The sequence below is a fragment of the Otolemur garnettii genome, unplaced genomic scaffold, assembly GCF_000181295.1.
Source record: "Otolemur garnettii isolate 467f Iridium unplaced genomic scaffold, OtoGar3 scaffold00061, whole genome shotgun sequence".
NCBI classification, from domain to species: Eukaryota; Metazoa; Chordata; class Mammalia; order Primates; family Galagidae; genus Otolemur; species Otolemur garnettii.
Genome location: NW_003852456.1, coordinates 2,315,370 through 2,334,881, shown reverse-complemented (window position 1 = coordinate 2,334,881; position 19,512 = coordinate 2,315,370). Strand labels below are relative to the sequence as shown.

Genomic DNA, 19,512 nt, shown 5'->3' with positions numbered 1-19,512 from the left:
AAAAAAAAAAAAAAAAAAGAAAAAAAGAAGTTGTCATTGTTGTTTAGTAGGCCCAGACCAGATGCCTGTCTTAAAAAAGCACTGGAAGGTGATTTTTTTTTTCAATCACAATGTATGGACATTGTGCTGGTTTTCACTTTTCTTAGAAAATGCAGAGGTAATTGTTTTGAGAAAACATTTGAAAATACTGTAGGAGTATCTTTTATAGGAGAACATAATCTCCTTAGCATATCTGAGATATCTTAAGGGTGAGTTTGTGATTTGGTGTGTTCAGTTTTCTTTTAACAGTATGCTGATATATGTATGCCATGTGATTGTGTCATCTGTAGGTTTTCTAAGCTTCTGTTTCTCTCTTACCCTTCTATTTTAATGTTCCCAAATGAGTAAGAAAGAAAACTGATATGTCAACTTTTCTTTTTAATAATAATTTTGATGCCGAGCACGGTGGCTCACGCCTGTAATCCCAATCTCTGTGGAAGGCTGAGGAGGGAGGATTGCTCGAGCTCAGGAGTTCGAGACTCGCCTGAGTGAAAGTGAGACCCTGACTCATTAAAAAAATTAAAAAACCCAGCCAGGTGCCACGGCGAGCACCTGTAATCCCAGCGGCTTCGGAGGCTGAGGCAGCAGGATGCCCACAGCCAGAGTCTGAGGTTGCAGTGAGCTCCGACGCCATTGCCCTCTGCTCAGGGCACAGGGTGGAACTCTGTCTCGACAAAATAATAATAATAATAATAATTTTGACAAATCAATGATGGAAATGTAAAATATTGGCTGAAATTGGTTGAGTCTTTGAACTGTTTGAGGATTTTAGACTTGTCACATTTTTTAAAATTAGGGTTAATAATAAGGTGACTTACGCTACTTAATTTTCTGATCCAAGTAATTTACCATCTAAGAGGCATGTATTGTAAAAGAAGGCACTGTGGGCCAGGCACAGTGGCTCACACCTATAATCCTAGCACTCTGGGAGGCTGAGGTGGGCAGATTACTTGGGCTCACCAGTTTGAGACCAGCCTGAGCAAAAGCGAGACCCCTGTCTCTACTAAAAATAGAAAAACTGAGGCAAGAGGAACCCTTGAGCCTGAGTTGGAAGTTGTTGTGAGCTATGATGCTACTGCACTATACCCAGGGTGACAGCTTGAGACTCTTATCTCAAAAAAAAAAAAAAAAGGCACTGTATTCTCACACATTGTGTCGTATGTTAATCTAGGTCTCACCAATGTATAATGTTGGATTTAATTGTATGGTTTGGTTTATAAGTAATTTAAGTTTTATGGGATAGTATTTGGAGATTTTACTTATGTAAATAATCGCAAATGTATAATAAATCACCACCACTTAGCCTATTTGAGATAATGTTCAGAAAGAGAAACATAGCTGGGATTTGAACTCAGGTCTTTCTGACTTTAAATCCTATATTTAAATCTGGGTAGCTTGCTTTCCAGGCGGCCAGATTAAAGTAGTAGCACAGGCCTCCAACCTTGTGGAGTTTCCTCAAGGTGTGGATATAACCCCCCTTTGTTTATGAGTCTTGGCTGGGCTGATCTTTTGTATAGAGCAACAGTCCTCAACCTGTTTGGCACCGGGACCTGTTTCATGGGGAACATTTTTTTCTTTAAATACTAAGGAAATATTATTGTTTTTGTTTTTGAGACAGAGTTTTAAGCTATCATCCTGGGTAGAGTGCTGTGACATTATAGCTCACAGCAACCTCCAACTGGGGCTCAAGGCATCCTCTCGCCTCAGTTTTTTTATTTTTAGTAGAGACGGGTTGTCACTTTTGCTCAGGCTGGTCTCAAACTTGTGAGCTCAAGCAATCCACCTGCCTCGGCCTCTCAGAGTTCTGGGATTACAGGGATGAGGCACTGTGCTGGCCAGGGAATGGATTTTTATCTCTGAATTAGTTTTGGTGCATTTGCACATGAAGATAAAGTGTTAAAATATTAAAATTCTTAAAATTGCATGCTTCCGTGAAGAACTTAAATTATTTAAATGTTCTGTGTTTTGAACAGTGATTCTGAAAATATATTGTGAGTCATGAGCAGTAAAATAGGATTCTGTTGTAGAGGAACATGAAAGAAGAAATTAAGCATACTTCAAGACAAACTAATGCACCATGTCAGAAATCAATAAGCACATATTAACTACTAAGAAAAAGATGAGTGTGGGTGGAAAGGACATGAAAAAAAATCATCAAGTGTAAAGCATAGAGAATTTTGGCAGATTTTTATGGAAAGAATAAATGAATGTTAATTTAGGTTTATAGAAAAACTTGATAAATTATGTGGCTGCTTATGAAAAATGTTCTGGAAGGTCTTTCAGTTTTATGAGAAATAAAAATACACTGACTTCAGAAAACAGCTGGCTGGGCAGTGGCTTATGTCTTTAATCCCAGCAATCTGGGAGGCCAAGGTAGGTGGATTGCTTGAGCTCAGGAGTTCTAGACCAGCCTAAGTCAGAGCTAGGCCCTGTCTCTACTAAAAATAGAAAAACTAGCTAGGTTGTGATGGGTGCCTGTAATCCCAGCTATTTGGGAGCCTGATGCAGGAGGATCATGGGAGCCCAACAGTTTGAGGTTGCTGTGAGCTGTGATACCATGGCATTCTACTCAGAGTGACAGAGTGAGACTCTGTCTCAGAAAACAAAACAAAACACTAGAAGAGATACTTTTCCTTGTTCATAATATTGGTGATTAACACTGTTGATAGAAATTTAATGACAGCGTTGGCAGTGATGTGGTGGAGCGCTCCACAGGTAGGTTAGAAATGATTATCTTTTTGTAATGCAATTTCATAACATGAAATTATGTATTTTTGACCCAGTTATTTTCATAGTTTATCTTCAGGAAACAATCACAAATGTGTGGAAAGATTTCTCTAAGAATATTTCTTACAATTTTATTTAAAATAGAGAAAACTTTGAAATAACCAAAATGTTGAAATAATAACCAAAATATCCAAAAGGAGGATTTGGAAATAAAAATTGGTGCACTATAAAATAGGTTACCATGTATTTGCAATGGTGTCATGTTAGAATATTTAATAATAATGGAAGATATTAGCTAAATTGATTTTTTAAAAAAAGCCCTAAAGCAGTATATACAGCATAACCCAGTCTTTTTTTTTTTTTCTTGAGACAAGAGTCTCATTGTGTCACCCTTGATAGAGTACCATGGTGTCACAGCTCATAGCAACCTCAAACTCTATAGCTTTCCAAGTAGCTGGGACTACAGGCACCTGCGATTGTTTGGCAGGCCTGGGCTGGGTTCAAACCCACCAGCCTCAGTGCATGTGGCTGGTGCCCTAGCTGCTGAGCTACAGGTGCTGAGCTTAAACCCAGTTTTATAAAACAAAAATTATATGATGTTTACATAGAGAAAAGGTTACACAGGTATCCCAGATACTAATAGTGGTTAACTTTGAATGTTGTGCTTTGTGTATTTTCCTCATTTTCTTCAATGAACATACGTTGCTTTAGAAGAAAAAATTGGCTTAGGCTGAGAAAGTACAATGTGCCCAGCGATTTATCGGGCTGGGGTAACAGACATTAAGGCCTGCTACAAAGTTAACAGGAAACAATATTTCTCCCAAGTGCACACTTGTTCTAATAATCCTCTTTTTTTGAGCTTTTTTAGTCACTGAGAAACTTCATTCTCTAAAATGCCAGACTGTCAGAAACTTTGATCTTTGAAATTCTGTCAATAAGAATGACACATCTTCAAAAAAAAAAAAAAAGACACATCCTGCTCTTCTTGGAGGATCAAGGTCAGCATGACACACAGAAGCAGCTTTCACTTACAACCCAGACCCAGAGCTGCACTTAGGGGTTTCTGGACTTCACACGTCCATCTTAACTTTATAGTTTTCAAGGGATCCCCGATTGTGTCAATTCCTTTACACAACCCTGCTTTGATCCTATAGAATGCGGTTTCATTTAAGTTTAGTTTAAATTCCATTCTTCCTTAGAATTCCATAGTAAAGATGCTTTTTCCTTTTGGGAGATACCCCCCGGTTCCTCTCAATCATTGCAAGGTCAGCAAACCTGATTTTCTTGGACTACTGTGAATCTGGTTGGCTTAGATTGACTGGGCTGAAATATTTGGCCTTTGACTCTCCCAAGATATTTCAGCATGTTAATGCCCAGAATACTCTAATAATTTCTTAAGAATCTGCATAAAGTGTGCCTAATGAAAATGAAGAGACTGATTTGGGGGAGGAGAATTGGCATGTAAATAACTTTGAAATCAATTCTAATTGAATTCTGGAGTTGTTCTGAATAGACAGTAGAAGGGCAGTAAATCTATAGATTTCTAAGGTAAAGACTTGGAAGTACTGTGTTGCATTTTAGATGAATTTCAGATTGGTGGGGAGTGTTCATAAGCACAAACTCTATCTAGCCACTTGTTTAGCATTAACAGGTGAAGTAGTGATTCAGAGGAGCAGGTGGTGGCAGTTATTTTAGCGCAGCTTTTTGTTCAGACCCCCCTGAGATAAAGGATACCATAGATAGGATCTTGCTGGATTTGGAAAATAGCTGAATTGGGGGGGGGGTTTGTTTATTTTTGTTTTTGCTCTGAGACAAGGTCTTGCTCTGTCACCCTGGCTAAAGTGTGGTGGCAACATCATACCTTACTGCAACCTCAGACTCTTGGGCTCAAGTGATCCTCCTGCTTCCTCCTCCTGAGTAGTTGAAACTACAGGCACCCACCATGATGCCCACCTAATTTTCTATTTTTAGTAGAGATGGGGTCTCACTCTTGTTCAGGCTGGTCTTGAACTCTTGAACTCAAGGGATCCTTCTGCCTTGCCCTCCCAGAGTGCTGGTATTATAGCTGTGATCCACCATGTGTGGTCTGAATTCTTATTGTACCACTCCTCCTTAATATTTGCATTTACATTATCATTTTGGAAAAACTATACCAACAATCTGTGCACTTCTAATCAAGGGAATATACACAAATATTGGTCCTCCTGATTCTTGAACCAAGCTTAGACTACCTGTGAGACCATATCTTCCTCTAGAGAAAGCAAGCTAAGTGAGTGATCAGTGCCTCTGGATAGCTTGCCCAGAGTTCAGGGAAGCCTGTGCCCTCAAGGATAGCCAGCATTTGGAGGAACTTGGATGTGTATACGGTATGGTTTTCCTAGAGGAAAATGAGAATGAAAAAAGTCAATCACTGGGCGGTGCCTGTGACTCAGTGAATAGGCTGCTGGCCCCACATGCCGAGGGTGGCGGGTTCAAACCCAGCCTGGCCCAAACTGCAACAAAAAAATAGCCGGGTGTTGTGGTGGGCTCCTGTAGTCCCAGCTACTTGGGAGGCTGAGGCAAGAGAATCACTTAAGCCCAGGAGTTGGAGGTTGCTGTGAGCTGTGATGCCAGAGCACTCTACCAAGGGCGATAAAGTGAGACTGTCTCTAAAAAAATAAAGAAAGAAAAAGAAACTCAATCATTTCCTCTTGAGGTCAAGTGAAAATGAATTCAAGTCAATAATCCTCTTCAGTTACCTGCTATGTGTAAAGCACTGTGTGAGGGGGCTGAGTGTATATGAGGATGAACTGGCTGTAGGCCCTTGGATTCCACCCCTTGCCATCAAAGTGTTTGCAATCCAGCATAGGAGCCCTGTGTGGATATAAATAGCTAAGTACGAAGCAGGATACAAGGCTCAGAAGTGGAGTGTGAAGAGCTAGAGAAGTGGGTAGAAGCAAATATTTCATCCTACGACGGAGGGGAAAGCTTTGTGGAGGAATGACCGAGAACTGAGTGTTCAAGAGTTAGGATTTCAGCAGGTAAGGAGGAGTGATTGTGTGCAGCAAGAGGGAGAAGAAAGAGGAGAAATGTTGAGGAGAGGGCAGGCTGGAAAGCTGGAGTGTGTCCCAGTGTTGCATGTGGTCTGGTTTGGCAGAAACAGGATCCAAGAGGGAAATAGAAGGTAGGAAGGCTGGAAAGGCCAGATATCTGGCATTGACCATGCTTGTGTGATTTGAAAGGCCTTGGACAAGATACGCATTAACCTATATTGAATTTTAGAGTAACCTGAAAATGGTTAAGAGCATGAGACAACCCCAGAGTAATTCTGGCCCTTATACTTAAGCAGCAGTGGGACCTTGTATAGATTTCTTAATCCACCTGAACTCCCATTTCCTCCTCTGTAATGTGAAAATAATCATAGCAACTTGTTATGAGGATTAAGTGAGGATAATGTGAGTTAAAATACCTAAACAGATACTTGTTACCTAATGAAGGAATCAATAAACGTTAGCTGGTATTATGTTATAATTTTAATGATTTATTTAAAAAATTTTACTCAGTGTATATTTTTTTCAATGCCATTGATGAGTCATTTGTTCCAAAGCACAAATCATTAAAATATCAACATAACAAATTGTTCAAAATATTATTTGTACCTGTTAAGTATTTGTGATGTTAGCCCTTGTTAATTTAGGTCATTAGTATTTATTGAATGCCTTTCTTATGTTTAGTGCCAAGCTGGGTAGTAAAGGAAAATCTAAGACAGAACTCTTATCTTCAAGAGGCTCATGATCTAGTCAGGGAAAAAAAGATAACATAGCTTTATTATAGACAAAGCTATTGTTTTTGTCTTAGGCTCAATAGTATGCCACCATTTTTAGGAGGAGAGTTACACACTGAAATAATTGGAAACACCATTTTCTTTGTTCATAGCATTCTTGGCAGAAGTGTGACTATTTAACACAACAATGTAAAATAGTAAATAGGCACTATTGTAAGATAGAAGTAATTTAAGATTTCAGGGAAGTCAGATATGAGTGTGATTACAGGGATTGGGGAAGACCTGAGGAATGAAATAATATATATAAGGTCTAAGGTAAATGGTCTGGAAAATGTGGGGGAAAAACCCCAAAACTTCGTAATTCTACCACTTTAATGCAACTGCCTTTTATTTAATCTGTATTTTGCCTGGTAGGCCTGGTTCATATACACACAGAGTTAATATCTGTGATTGTAAACTTAAACATACTATTTTGCATTTTTATTTTATTTTTTTTGTGAAGCAAGCCTGGGCCAGGTTTGAGCCTGCTGGTCCTTGTGCACAGGACTGGAGCTCTACCCACTGAGCTACAGGCACCTAGCTATATTTTTCATTTTTAAAATTAGTCTGTCAGAAACATCTATTTTCAAGTAATCTTTATGATCGTAAATGCTATTGGCTGAGTGTTTGCCTTTTATTTGATCTGCTACATCCTCAGAGCTTCCTGAAAGCAGGCATATTAGTATTATTCATTCCTTTGAACAATAAAAGATTAACAAAGAATAACGATAAAGCAATGCAAGATTAAGAAATATGGTTATTTAATGAAAGCATTATTGGCCATAGAGTTTATTTTCATGCTTTTCTTTGTAGAGTTGCTACAGTAATGTGTATATGATAGGTTTGGTTGGGGTTCTTTTGTTTGTTTTTTGCTTCTATTGTTTCCATATAATAAATTATTGAGATTAGACTTGGTGTGTTTCAGAAGGATGTTAAGTCTATTTGCAGGACATCTAGTTGAGAATATGCGGGGGGGGGGGGTTGGAAACATGTTGGAGTTGTGTGCAAGTCCACACTTTCAGCCAGTAGAACTCATGCCCCAAGGTTAAATTAAGGACCTGGTTGGGGAAAGTCAGGCTTTGATGGGTCCAGGTTTGTATATTCTGCTTCTAAACCTTTTCCTCATTCATATAATGATCCATTTTTTGTGCTTTGCCATCATTTGGAGGAATGAAGCCAGTTCCAGCAGAAAACTATTAATCGTTGATGTCCCAGCAAGGCTTCAGTTTGGCAAACACTGCCTGAATGTGTAGTCTGCCTAGAACTGTCTTCTGCATGTATGGGGTCCTCGAAGAACTCTCTGTCAGTTAGAGTGGCATTTGGCCATGAGACAGCTTGACATGCAGCAACTTAAACAGGTTAGGAGTTTATTTTCCTCCAGCAACAATGTGTCTTGAGATGGGTAAGTGGGGGATGCTGTGATGGTTCATGATGTCATCAGAGCCCTAAACTCCTCTTGTCTTCTTACTGCATCTTTCTTAGCCTGTGGCTTGGCAAGGTGGCTGCTTTTACCTTCATCCACTTGATTGTTGTTTTGCACAGAAAAATGAGGGATGGGCAAAGACAAAATGTTGCAAAGGTTTGTTGTTAGAAAGTTTTGCTGGAATCCTCACCCAGCCATTTCTGCCTGTATCTCCTAGGTTAGGCCTGTATCATGTGACCAGCCCTGGTTGCTACAGAGAAGGTTAGGCTTTTTAGCTGAGTATGTCCCTTTCCCTGATAAAACTGTGGGGCAGTTAGGAAGGCAGGAAAAGAGCCTGGATGTGGGGTATGCAGCTGACAGTGTCTGCCACCGTTTTTGGGTGACACTGCTCCTGACACTGTCACCTCTTTGAGGTGGTAAGTCAGACATGGATATTTATATTACCCGAGTGAAGAAATAAAAAAGATAGGAGTTTGTGAGGAGTCCATAAATAGCCATGGCTGTGATGAATTTGTGTCTCTTGGATTTTAGTTGAAAATCAAAAGAATGTATGCTATTTTGTGCTCTAAAGCCAGCCAAACTAAATCATAGAATGTTGCAAAGTTTGTTAAGAATTAATGTTAAAATAGCTTTGTTACCAGCAAATACAGTTAATTAAATCAGTATAATTAAGGGCCAAGAAACCAAACATCAGTTTGGTTAGGGCAGTCTTAGTAATTGTCAAATAGCCTATAAGAAAATCTGGATTTAGATTATAAAACCCAACTGAATATGCTAAAAACACCCACAACTCCAGGGCTGTACTCAGCACTTAAAGTATAAAATTTTCTTTTTCCTAACTCAGAGGTCTTGCCAGTCATATATCCATATACCTGCTGCTCTAACCTGATAGTCCCCAGCTCCCCTTGTGCATTGGAATTACTGGGGAGCATTAAAAACATTGATGCCTGGCTTGGCACCTGTAGAGCAAGTAGCTAAGGCACCAGCCACATATACCAGAGCTGGTGGGTTTGAATCCAAACTGGGCCTGACAAACAACAATGACAACTACAACCAAAAAATAGCTGGGCATTGTGGCGGGTGCCTGTAGTCCCAGCTACTTGGGATGCTGAGGCAAGAGAATCGCTTAAGCCCAGGAGTTGGAGGTTGCTATGAGCTGTAATGCTATGGTACTCTACCCAGGATGACAGCTTGAGGCTCTTTCTCAAAAAAAAAAAAAAAAAAAATTCTAAAAAAAGTGATGGCTGAGTCTCACTGCATATGTTCTGCTTCTGCTGGTCTGGGGCAGCCTTCTAAGTGAGCAGTAAGGAGGGACAGCGGCAGTGGGCCTGGAGCAGTGAGGACAGCTCTGAGATATATTGAGGATAGTACCATCCACAGAACTTTCTTAAGTGATGGAATTTCTGGCTCATGCCTGTAATCACAGCACTCTGGGAGGCCAGAGATGGGAGGATCCCTCAAGCAGGAATTGAGACCGCCCTGAGTCTTTTTTCTTTGCACTGTCCAGTACAGCACACAAGCCATGTGACTGTTGAGCATGTGAAATGTAGCAAGTGTGATTGAAAAGTGACTAAACTTTAATAACCTGCAATACCCACAGATCACCTGTGGCCACCTTTTTGGACGGTGCAGATTTGCGTGGTAGAGCCAGTGGGGCCTGCTTGCCCAGGGATATGGAGCAGACAGAGGAATTTAAACAGAACCTCAGTGTCTACCCCTGGTTAGGGCTAGGTATTAATACTCTCACTGTGGGGAGTTTGGTAGGGGCATTGTGGGTGTGTGATGTTTACATTAGGGCCTCAGAAATGACTAGCATGGCACAGTGCCCAGTCTGTTATAGATACTTGATCCATATTGGCTTGTTTAAGTGAGACTTTGGCAGGAGTCACAGCTCCTGTATTTATTTATTAAGTTTAGATGCAGTCTAACAGTATCTCAGATGGGTGTGATGGCACACACCTATAATCCCAACACTTACAGAGGCTGAGGCAGGAGGATCGCTTAAGCCCAGGAGTTTGAGCCTGCATTGAGCTGTGTGATACCCAAATCACTGCAGCCTGGGTGACAGAGTGGACCCTGTTAAGAAAATAAGTAGGTTAGGCACAGTGGCTCATGCCTATAATCTCAACACTCTGGGAGGCTGAGGCAGGTGGATAGTCTGAGCTCAGGAATTCCAGACTAGATTGAGCAAGAGTGGGACCCTGACTCTACTAAAAATAGAAAAACTAGCCAGGTGTTATGGTGGGCACCAGTAGTCCCAACTACTTAGGAGGCTGAGGCAGGAGGATTACTTGAACCCATGAATTTGAGGTTACTGTGAGCTATGACACCATTACACTCTACCCAGGGGACAGAGGGAAAAAAAGACAAAATAAAACAAAGGTATCTCTGCAAATAGTGTCTTCTTCCTATTAAATCTTTTCTCTCTCTTTCTTTTTAAAAATCAGGTATCAAATTGTAGTGGAAATAATCCAAGCAACTACAATTAGCAGCTTTCCCCAACTGAAGAGGCACAAGGGTAAGAAAGTTTGTTTTCCTGAATAACACATGTTAATGGCCCTAGTTCTATCCATCCCACCCCACCCTTGTCAGAGTTTTGGAAAATATAGGCATTCTTTTGGCGTGCATTAAGCTTGAGGCTCTGTCTCACAAAAAGAAAGAAAATTTCAAGTTTATTAAAATAATAGTATTACAGTACTATATTAGCATTAGAGAAAATAAATATAATTTCATCGTAACAAAAACTTTTGTATTTTTCTATTACCTTATAAAACTTTATTCATCTGTAGTCATAATTTTTGGATGGTTAAAATCATTGGGTATATAGTATTTCTGTTTATCTAATTTCTTCACATATTGAAATTTAATTTTAATCATTAATATTTGTATCTTAAAACATATTTAAACAACTCTAGTGTTTCATAATTTACTTAATCTTTTCCTGAAGTGGTTGGATTGTTATGAGCCTTTTTCCCGCTTTCCACTCTTGTAGGAAATGCTCTCTTTTTTTTCGTAGAGACAGAATCTCACTCTGTCACCCTCAGTAGAGTGCCGTGGTGTCACACAGCTCACAGCAACCTCCAACTCCTAGGCTTAAGCAATTCTCTTGCCTCAGCCTCCCGGGTAGCTGGGACTACAGGTGCCAGCCACAACACCTGGCTAATTTTTGTTGCAGTTTGGCCAGGGCCGGGTTTGAACCTACCACCCTTGGTATATGGGGCTGAGCCACAGCCGCTGCCCCAAATGCTCTATTTTTAAAATATATTTTTCCTGTTTGTTTCTCTTCAAATGAAGTAAAGATTTAAAGAAAAAATGTCATATAACAGGTTGGAAAAAATTACTTGATTGTGTACTCTCTTGAAACCTTAAGGAATTAACCAACTATCTTAGCTCCTGCTGCTATAATAACACAAACTGAGTAATTTATAAGGAAGAGAAGTTTCTCAAGTTCTGGAGGCTAGAAAGTCTGGGGTCAGGCATGGCAACTCCACATCTGGTGAGAGCTGCTCTCTGGTGGAGCCTCTTTGTTGCACCCTCCAGAGGGGACAAATACTTGGGTCCAGAAGGGGGTTGAGTGTGGCCTTTTGACTGAATCCAAATTTTACCAGAGTCACACAGCTCACAGCAACCTCTAACTCTTGGGCTTAGATGATTCTCTTGCCTTAGCCTCCTGAGTAGCTGGGACTATAGGTGCCCACCACAGTGTCCAGCTATTTTTTTGTTATTGTTGCAGTTTGGCCGGGGCTGGGTTTGAACCTGCCACCCTCGCTGTATGGGACTGGTGCCCTACCCACTGAGCCACAGGCACCGCCCAAGAACAAATCTTTTTAGTAAAGAGTTTTTTTCTTTGAAGCGTGGATTTGGTCATAGGGCTATGTGGTCTTGAGGTCACAGCTTCCCCACTAACTGGCATTAGGGAATAAGTTTCAGCATGAATTGTGGAGGGAACATAAATATCTAAACTATAGCACCAGCTAACTCTGTATTGCCTTTTCCTGGTAGGGTGGAGGTGGGAGGGCCTATAGACCTCTTTATTTGTATATTTAGGATGGTTCACAATAAAGCTTTTGAGGCTTCAGCAAACTTCAGCAAATCCAACAAAACTCATATTTAGGTTCACAATAGATTGGTTTGTCTTAAACAGAGGAAAACTGTTCTTTCTTTTTTTTTTTTTCTTGAGACAAAGTCTTGGTCTGTTGCCCTGGGTAGAGTGCTGTGGCATCATAGCTCACAGCAACCTCAAACTCCTGGGCTCAAGCAATCCTCCTGCCTCAGCCTCCTGAATAGCTGGGACTACAGGTGTCTGCCATAGTGCCTGGCTAGTTTTTCTATTTTTAGTAGAGATGGAGTCTTGCTCTTGCTCAGCCTGGTCTCGAACTCCTGAGCTCATGTCTCGCCCTTACCTGAAAGTGTCTGATTCTGCAACTAGAATCCAGCAGGTTTGCATGACCACAGATTCCCTGGAGATGCTTGTGATGCTCACAGAAGACACACTTTGAGAGTTGCTAATGTCGATGTTACAGAGCTTTAGATGTAGTCATAGCTGTGTTTTAGTGCTCTACTCGCTTTTTATTTACAACTAGAAGAACAGGTGGCGTAGTTGAGAAATGGTCTATTAAAATAAGCTGGCTGAGTATAAGAGATTTAGTAGTGATGGGGCATATGCTAAATGTCCCAAGGCAGTTTGATGTGAGTAAGGCCCAAAATCTCAGCTCCCTTTAATGGTTTCTTCTCTGCTGTTTGGAATTCTGAAATGTTACCCAGAATAGTTAAGGTGATTTAATAGAAATGTTCATTCCACTGACTACAACAAAGGACAGGGCGTGAATTTGATTTGAATGGGTTGGAAACGACTATATGTAAATAGTACACGTTTGGGAGCCATAGATTGGGAGACTTCGCTTTTTTATTCATTTTTTAAAATTGTGAATCTTCCCCAAGTGCAGCTAAACAATTTTCTTAGAGTATAGCTAAATAGTTTGTGGAATTTAATATATCAAATAGAACTTACAGAATATATCAAATATGTATATGTGCGTACACAAACAGTGCTACTTGCTGAGAAGCATAATGATGTCCATTAGAAATTTTTTTTTTTTTTTTAATTTTTGAGATGAGGTCTCTCTCGTCACCCCAGCTAGAATGCAGTGGCATTATCAGGTAATGAGGGTTCCACTGTCATGAATGAGATTCGTGCCTATGATATATAATATATTTATAAATACATTTGTATATAAATATAGGTCTCTGTTGATAGTTCTTGGCTCTTAACTCCTGTTACCCTCCTTACAGCCTTTTGTTACAATGTTGGGCATCTTAGGCCTTGGAAACAGGCCTTAGGAAACAGAATTTCTCTCCCTGACCTTCTCCCATCCTCCTTTCACCTGTCCAGTTTCATCTGATTGTCGGTCAGGAGATCCTCATTCCAAAGGGTCCTGTCCCAACCTCTGGAGGAAGAAGCGTCTGAACTGAAAAGCCAGGCTGGCTTTCCTCACTCCGTCTGTTCCCATTAGGTCATACTCTTTCTGTCTAATGACATTTTTTCATGGTTGTCTTCAGTCATGCCTGTCCAATGAAGTCTCCATAAAATGCCCCAGAGGTCTGGATTCAGGGAGCTTCCTGATAGCTGTACCACATGGAGGGTTCTGGGAGGTGGTGCACCCAGGTGGATATGGAGCTTCTGAGCCCCTTCCCCATGCTTCACCCTGTACATCTCTTCCGTATCCTCTGTACATGTAATAGCCTTTCTAATAAACCAGACACTCTGGCAAATGAATGAAACCCAAAGAGAGTTGTGGGAACTTCAGCTCGAAGTTTGTTTTTCAGAAGTTCCTGAGGCTGGAAGTTGGAACTGATATCTGAAAAAGGGGCTGAGAGCCTGCCTTTGAAATCTGAGGTTATCCCTAGGTAGATGTGTCAGAATTGAATTAGAGGACACCTAGCTGGTGCCCACTGCCTGCTGGATGGAGGAACATCATGTTAGAGTTGGGTTTTCCTAACTCTGCTCTTACGAAAGAGGCCTCAGAGAGCTGCTTTGCTCTTCCCTTCATGTGAGGACATAGCAAGAAGACACTAGATCTTCCAGTGCTTTGATCTTGGACTTCCCAGACTCCAGAAATGTGACACATAAATTCCTGTTGTTTATAAGCCTCCCTAGTCTATGGTATTTTACTAGAGCAGCCCAAATGGACTCAAACCAGATCCCAGACTGCCTGCCAGTCCAGCCTTCCTATTGTGAGTATTCCCTCCTGGTATTACCACCTGGCCCCATTTGTCCTCTGCCTTAAGTTAGAGCCTCATGATTTTATAGCCAACTCCACTTCCACTCTCTTCCCTGAGAAAGCTATAGTCATCACATGTTCTAACACCTACCTTTTATGAAGTTTAGGTCTAGAGATGTTAAATAACTTGCCTGGTTTAAATAGAACCTGCTAGACACTGATCCAGAATTTGAACCCAGGTCTTGTGATTTTTGTCCTGGACCCTTTCTGCCATACTGCTGACTCACCCAGGTAGATGTTATGAGCATCATGCTCAAACTCTAACATTGTATGGGCTAGATCAGTGGTCTAAGTGTATATATCACTTAGCTATATACACTTTTGTCAACTCACTGTGCAAACGTGGGAACAGAGTTCCGTGCAGTTGGCATGCTCTGTTTGGGCTGCACAAGGTCTGTGAGGTCTCTGCTCAATCTCCATTACAACCTGAGTGGTTCTACCATCAACTCCTGCTATGATTTCTGCTTATTCCTCAAATATACTTACCACTAAAGTGGAGTGGCATTTTAAGGTAAGGAATTTCAGGTGTTGGTTGTGATAAGAAAACCCATTTGTTCTTTTAGAAAAAGAACATACCAGCCTCAAGTTGAAAAGTAAGATAAATATTTCTTGAATTACTACATAGCTTTTGAGGTTATTTCCACGTAATTTTGAAGAACTTTGCTTGATTAGGAATTACTGAGAGTTGCCGCCAGCTTCATGTTAAGAAGTACCATTTTGAATCTTAACTAGTCCCTAAGTAAATATCTACTTGTCTTTGAATTCTATCAATAGGATTAGTAAAACTTCTAGTTAAATGTACAAGAAAGATTCAAAGGTCAACAATAGAGGTGTGTATACAGGCTGAGGGATGGCGGCCCATCCTTTTCTAGTGAGGAAGTCCCTATTCCTCCCCTTGATGGCCTGGGTCCCATGCATCCTGGGCAGAGCATGGAGCAGAGAAACCCAGGTTGAGGAGGGGTAAGGGAAGGAGTGACTGCATCCTTTTTGTGGTCACAGAGGTCTTGCCTCTATGTCAAGCACTTCACGGTGCGGCTGAATGGCATTTTAGCTCCACAGGGGACATTTGACAACATTCTGGAGACAGTTTTGATTGTCATCTTTGGGGGAAAGGATGCTACTGGCATCTAGTGGTAGAGGCCAGAGAAGCTGCTAAGCACCCTGCAACACATAGGCCAGCCCCTACCACAGTTATCCTGCTCAGGATGTCAGCAGAGCCAGGGATGAGAAACCGCTTCTGTTACCCGTTAGATTCCTGAGTCCTCTGGGGCTGTGCAGAGCTTATAAAAGCACACTATGAGAGAAAAAAAGTATTCCACTGCTGGCATTTTTAATACCTAGAAAACACAGTGTGCCATTTTAATTCAGTTACACTTGTACTATTTCTAGAATCATCAGTTTGCACTATAAGTCCTTTCTCTCTCAGCTACCTCATCAGAAATAACGGCCAACAGTTGTCCCCTGGTGTCTTTGTTTTACCGCAAGGCACTTCACTTGCTTAAGGAAGAACTATGTCATGGGCAGGGGATTTATAGCAAAAAGCATTTCCACAGTAGTGTTCATTAGTCTACTGTAACGTCTTATGGCCGAAAGTGTTCACCTAATGTCTATTCTAAATTTCTTTTTTGGTAAATTAACCCATTTCCTTTTCCTCTAACTTCATTGGAATCCAGATTAGGAGGCAAAAACAGTAAACATTTAAGATTAATTGCTTTGGAATATTGTATCACTTGTGTGTTTATTTGGCACTAGTTTAAAGAGTCACTGCTGTCCAGTGTCTCACTGGCCACTTCTTTTTTAAGTGAGGTTAAATGTCTGGTGATTAACTGGTTTCTAACAATGCACACTGTTGCCACTTCAGACTGTGCTGAGAAACAGCCATATGACTAGTTTGAGCCAGGTCTCAGTATGTTGTCCCACACCTTCGTACCCATACTTATCGTGGCGTGAATATTTCTCAGATGAATGAGTTTTAAGGCCACAAAGAAATGTATTCATCTGCATCACTGGATTTGCAAGGATTTCTGCATGCTGGGAACACTGATGGCTTGAGCTCCTTGTCAGTTGTTTAGCCTTGAATGTAGTGTTAGTTTTTTCTGAGGCCAAACATAAACAGAATTGTCTAAGCAACACGCTTTGTAATGAGACAATGGCATTGTACTGCCCCTCAGCAAACAGAATGCTTTCAAGTGAGCAGGCAGACCAACTCCAGAATATTCTAAGCTTTGCAGCTGGGCTATAGGGGAAGTTTTATTCTCTTTCTTCCTTCTCTTTGGAATTTGTGTCTAGTTTTTGTCCTTTTAGAAAGGCTTTTAAGCTTTCTTGGGGGAAAAAGGAATCTGGTAGTTGATAAATGGGTGTCGATTTCCTCCTATATAGGTCTCTCCCTTTATTAGCATTTTAACCCAAAATTAAAATTGAAGTCTAGGTTTGTTTTATAAAAGGCAACTTTTGCCCCTGAATTTTAGGGTAATTAAAATTCTATGTGCAGAATTTAGGGACCAAGGACGTGTGTGTGTGTGTGTTTATTTTTTGAGACAGTCTCACTCTGTCACCCTGAGTAGAAGACCATGACCTTATCATAGCACACAGCAACCTCAAATTCTTGGGCTTGAGCAATCCTCTTGCCTCAGACTCCTAGAAACCTTCCACCACATCTGGCTAGTTTTTCTATTTATTTTTTTTTTGTAAAGACGGGGTCTTGCTTTTTGCTCAGGCTATTTTGGAACTCTTGAGCTCAAGGGATCCTCCCACCTTGGCCTTCCAGAGTGTTGGAATTATAGGTGTGAGCTACCTCACCTGGCCTAGGATATGTGTTCAAAAGTGAAATTTTTTTCTGAAAATCAGCTCTTCCAAGCACACATTTCTTTCCCCCTCCTTTTTAAATTAAGTCATAGCAGTGTACATTAATACTATCATGGGGTACAGTGTACTGTTTCTATAGACAATTTGAAATACTTTCATCCAACTGGTTAACATTGCCTTCATGTCTTTTTCTTAGTTATTGTGTTAAAACATTTATATTCTACATTTAGAGATATTCACATATACCCTTATAGGATGAACCATATGCGTGATCCCACCAATCACCCTCTCTCCACCTACCCTCCCCGCTTCCTTCCCCTCCCTCTCCCTTCTCCCCATATTCCTGGGCTAAAATTGGGTTATAGCTTTCCTATGAAAGCTATAAATTAGTTTCATAGTAGGGCTGAGTACACTGGATACTTTTTCTTCCATTCTGGAGATACTTTGCTAAGAAGAGTATTTTCCAGCTCCATCCATGTAAACATGACGGCGGTAAAGTCTCTATCTTTCTTAATGGCTGCATAGTATTCCATGGTGTACATAGACCACAATTTATTGCTCCATGGGCTCTTGGGCTTCTTCCATGACCTAGCAGTTATGATTGGGCTGCATTGAACATTCTGATACAAATATCTTTATTGTAGTGTGATTTTTGGTCTTCTGGATATATACCTAATAGAGGAATTATAGGATCAAATGGCAGGTCTATTTTTAGTTCTCCAAGTGTTCTCCAGATGACTTTCCAAAAGGGATGTATTAGTTTGCAGTCTCACCAGCAGTGTAGAAGTGTTCCTTTTCTCCACAACCACGCCAGCATCTGTGATTTTGGGATTTTGTGATATGGGCTAATCTTACTGGTATTAGATGATATCTCAAAGTAGTTTTAATTTGCATTTCTCTGATGATTAAGGATGGTGAGCATTTTTTCATATATCTGTAGGCCATGTGCCTGTCTTCTTCAGAGAAGTTTCTCTTCAAGTCCCTTGCCCACCCTGAGCAAGCACACATTTCTTTAGGTGCACCCACAAAGCATCTTAGTTTGCACTAGATTAATTCATCCTTATCCTCCCTTCTTAGAACTCCTAAAATTCTGTTTTGCCAACTGAGTAAGTCCCTTGGTCAGGGTCTCTCTCTTAGTCAAGCATACACAAGCTCAGGAACCATTACTGGAGTCAAATGAAAATGTCTCCTCAGTCCACACATGTGGAAAAACATTCAGTAACATCTGACATCATTTTGAACAAGGTCAGCTATTAACCTGAAGTTTGCCCTTTGTGTTGAGTACTGGAAAAGCTGCTTCTGACAGATTACATTGTTGTGTGGTACTGTTTTTGTTTTTTCAGTTAATTTGTTGAGCCTGCCTAGGTGCTATTTAATGTGTTTGTGTGTTTGACTAAGTGGGGCATGAGAGAGGTGATGACCATCCTGGGGAAGTTGGGGGCCCACCACTGAGACCTGCACACATTAGTCAGGTTGCTGTCTGGGGGACCAGGAAACAAAACACAGACCTGCTTCTTTCATTATTGGTGGTTTCAGATCTAAGAAAGTGTACTATGGCTCATCTGCAGAGAGTGTAGTCTCACTTGCCCAAATGTGTAGTCACTTTATTTAAGTCAGAATGTTTCTATTTCTCTAGCAGTCATCTAGGCCCCTTGGCCCTGGACATGCCTGATGAACCTGCTGAGTTTCTGAAGTGAGCTTTCTTTTTCTTTTTTCTTTTTGAGACAGAGCCTCAAGCTGTCACCCTGGGTGGAGTGCCATGGCATCACAGCTCACAGCAACTTCCAACTCCTGGGCTGAAGCAATTCTCATGCCTCCACCTCTCTAGTAGCTGGGACTACAGGCACCTGCCACAACACCCGGCTATTTTTTGGTTGCAGCTGTCATTGTTGTTTGGTGGTTCCGGGCTGGATTTGAACCTGCCAGCTCAGGTGTATGTGGCTGGCACCTTAGCTGCTTGAGCCACAGGCGCTGAGCCTGAAATGAGCTTTCTATTCTGCTCTCCACAGTGGACCCCACCGTTTCCCCACTTTAGCCTGTGAGTCTATGCAGAAACCTCAGTCACCACTTAGAGAAAACTGAATCCATATGAAGGAAGCTGCTCCATCTTCTGCACCAGTCTGCAAACTTCCTTGTATCTCCTTGTACTTGCTGTGCTTTCTGTGTCACCATGGTTGAAGAGTTGACTTTTTTCTAAAGCTGACCTCTTCACCATCTTCTGAACTCTATTTTCTGTCACCTTTCTTTACTTTTAACTGGTCTTCTCATCAGCATTAAAACTAGCTCATTTCCCTCTTATTAAAAAACAAAATATACTAGCCCAGCACCTGTGGCTCAAGTGGCTAAGGCGCCAGCCACATACACCTAAGGTGGCGAGTTCAAATCCAGCCCAGGCCCGCCAAACAACAATGATGGCTACAACCAAAAAAAAAAAA

General features: G+C 41.1%; 1 protein-coding gene across 1 annotated transcript in view; it reads left to right on the top strand.

Annotated features, from left to right (window-relative positions):
• SNX25 (sorting nexin 25) overlaps positions 1 to 19,512 on the top strand; it is a 90,233-nt gene that overhangs the window by 34,414 nt on the left and 36,307 nt on the right. Inside the window, exon 6 of the mRNA XM_023514904.1 lies at positions 10,439 to 10,509. Coding sequence (XP_023370672.1) covers positions 10,439 to 10,509 — 71 coding nt within the window. The remainder of the gene's footprint in view (positions 1 to 10,438; positions 10,510 to 19,512) is intronic.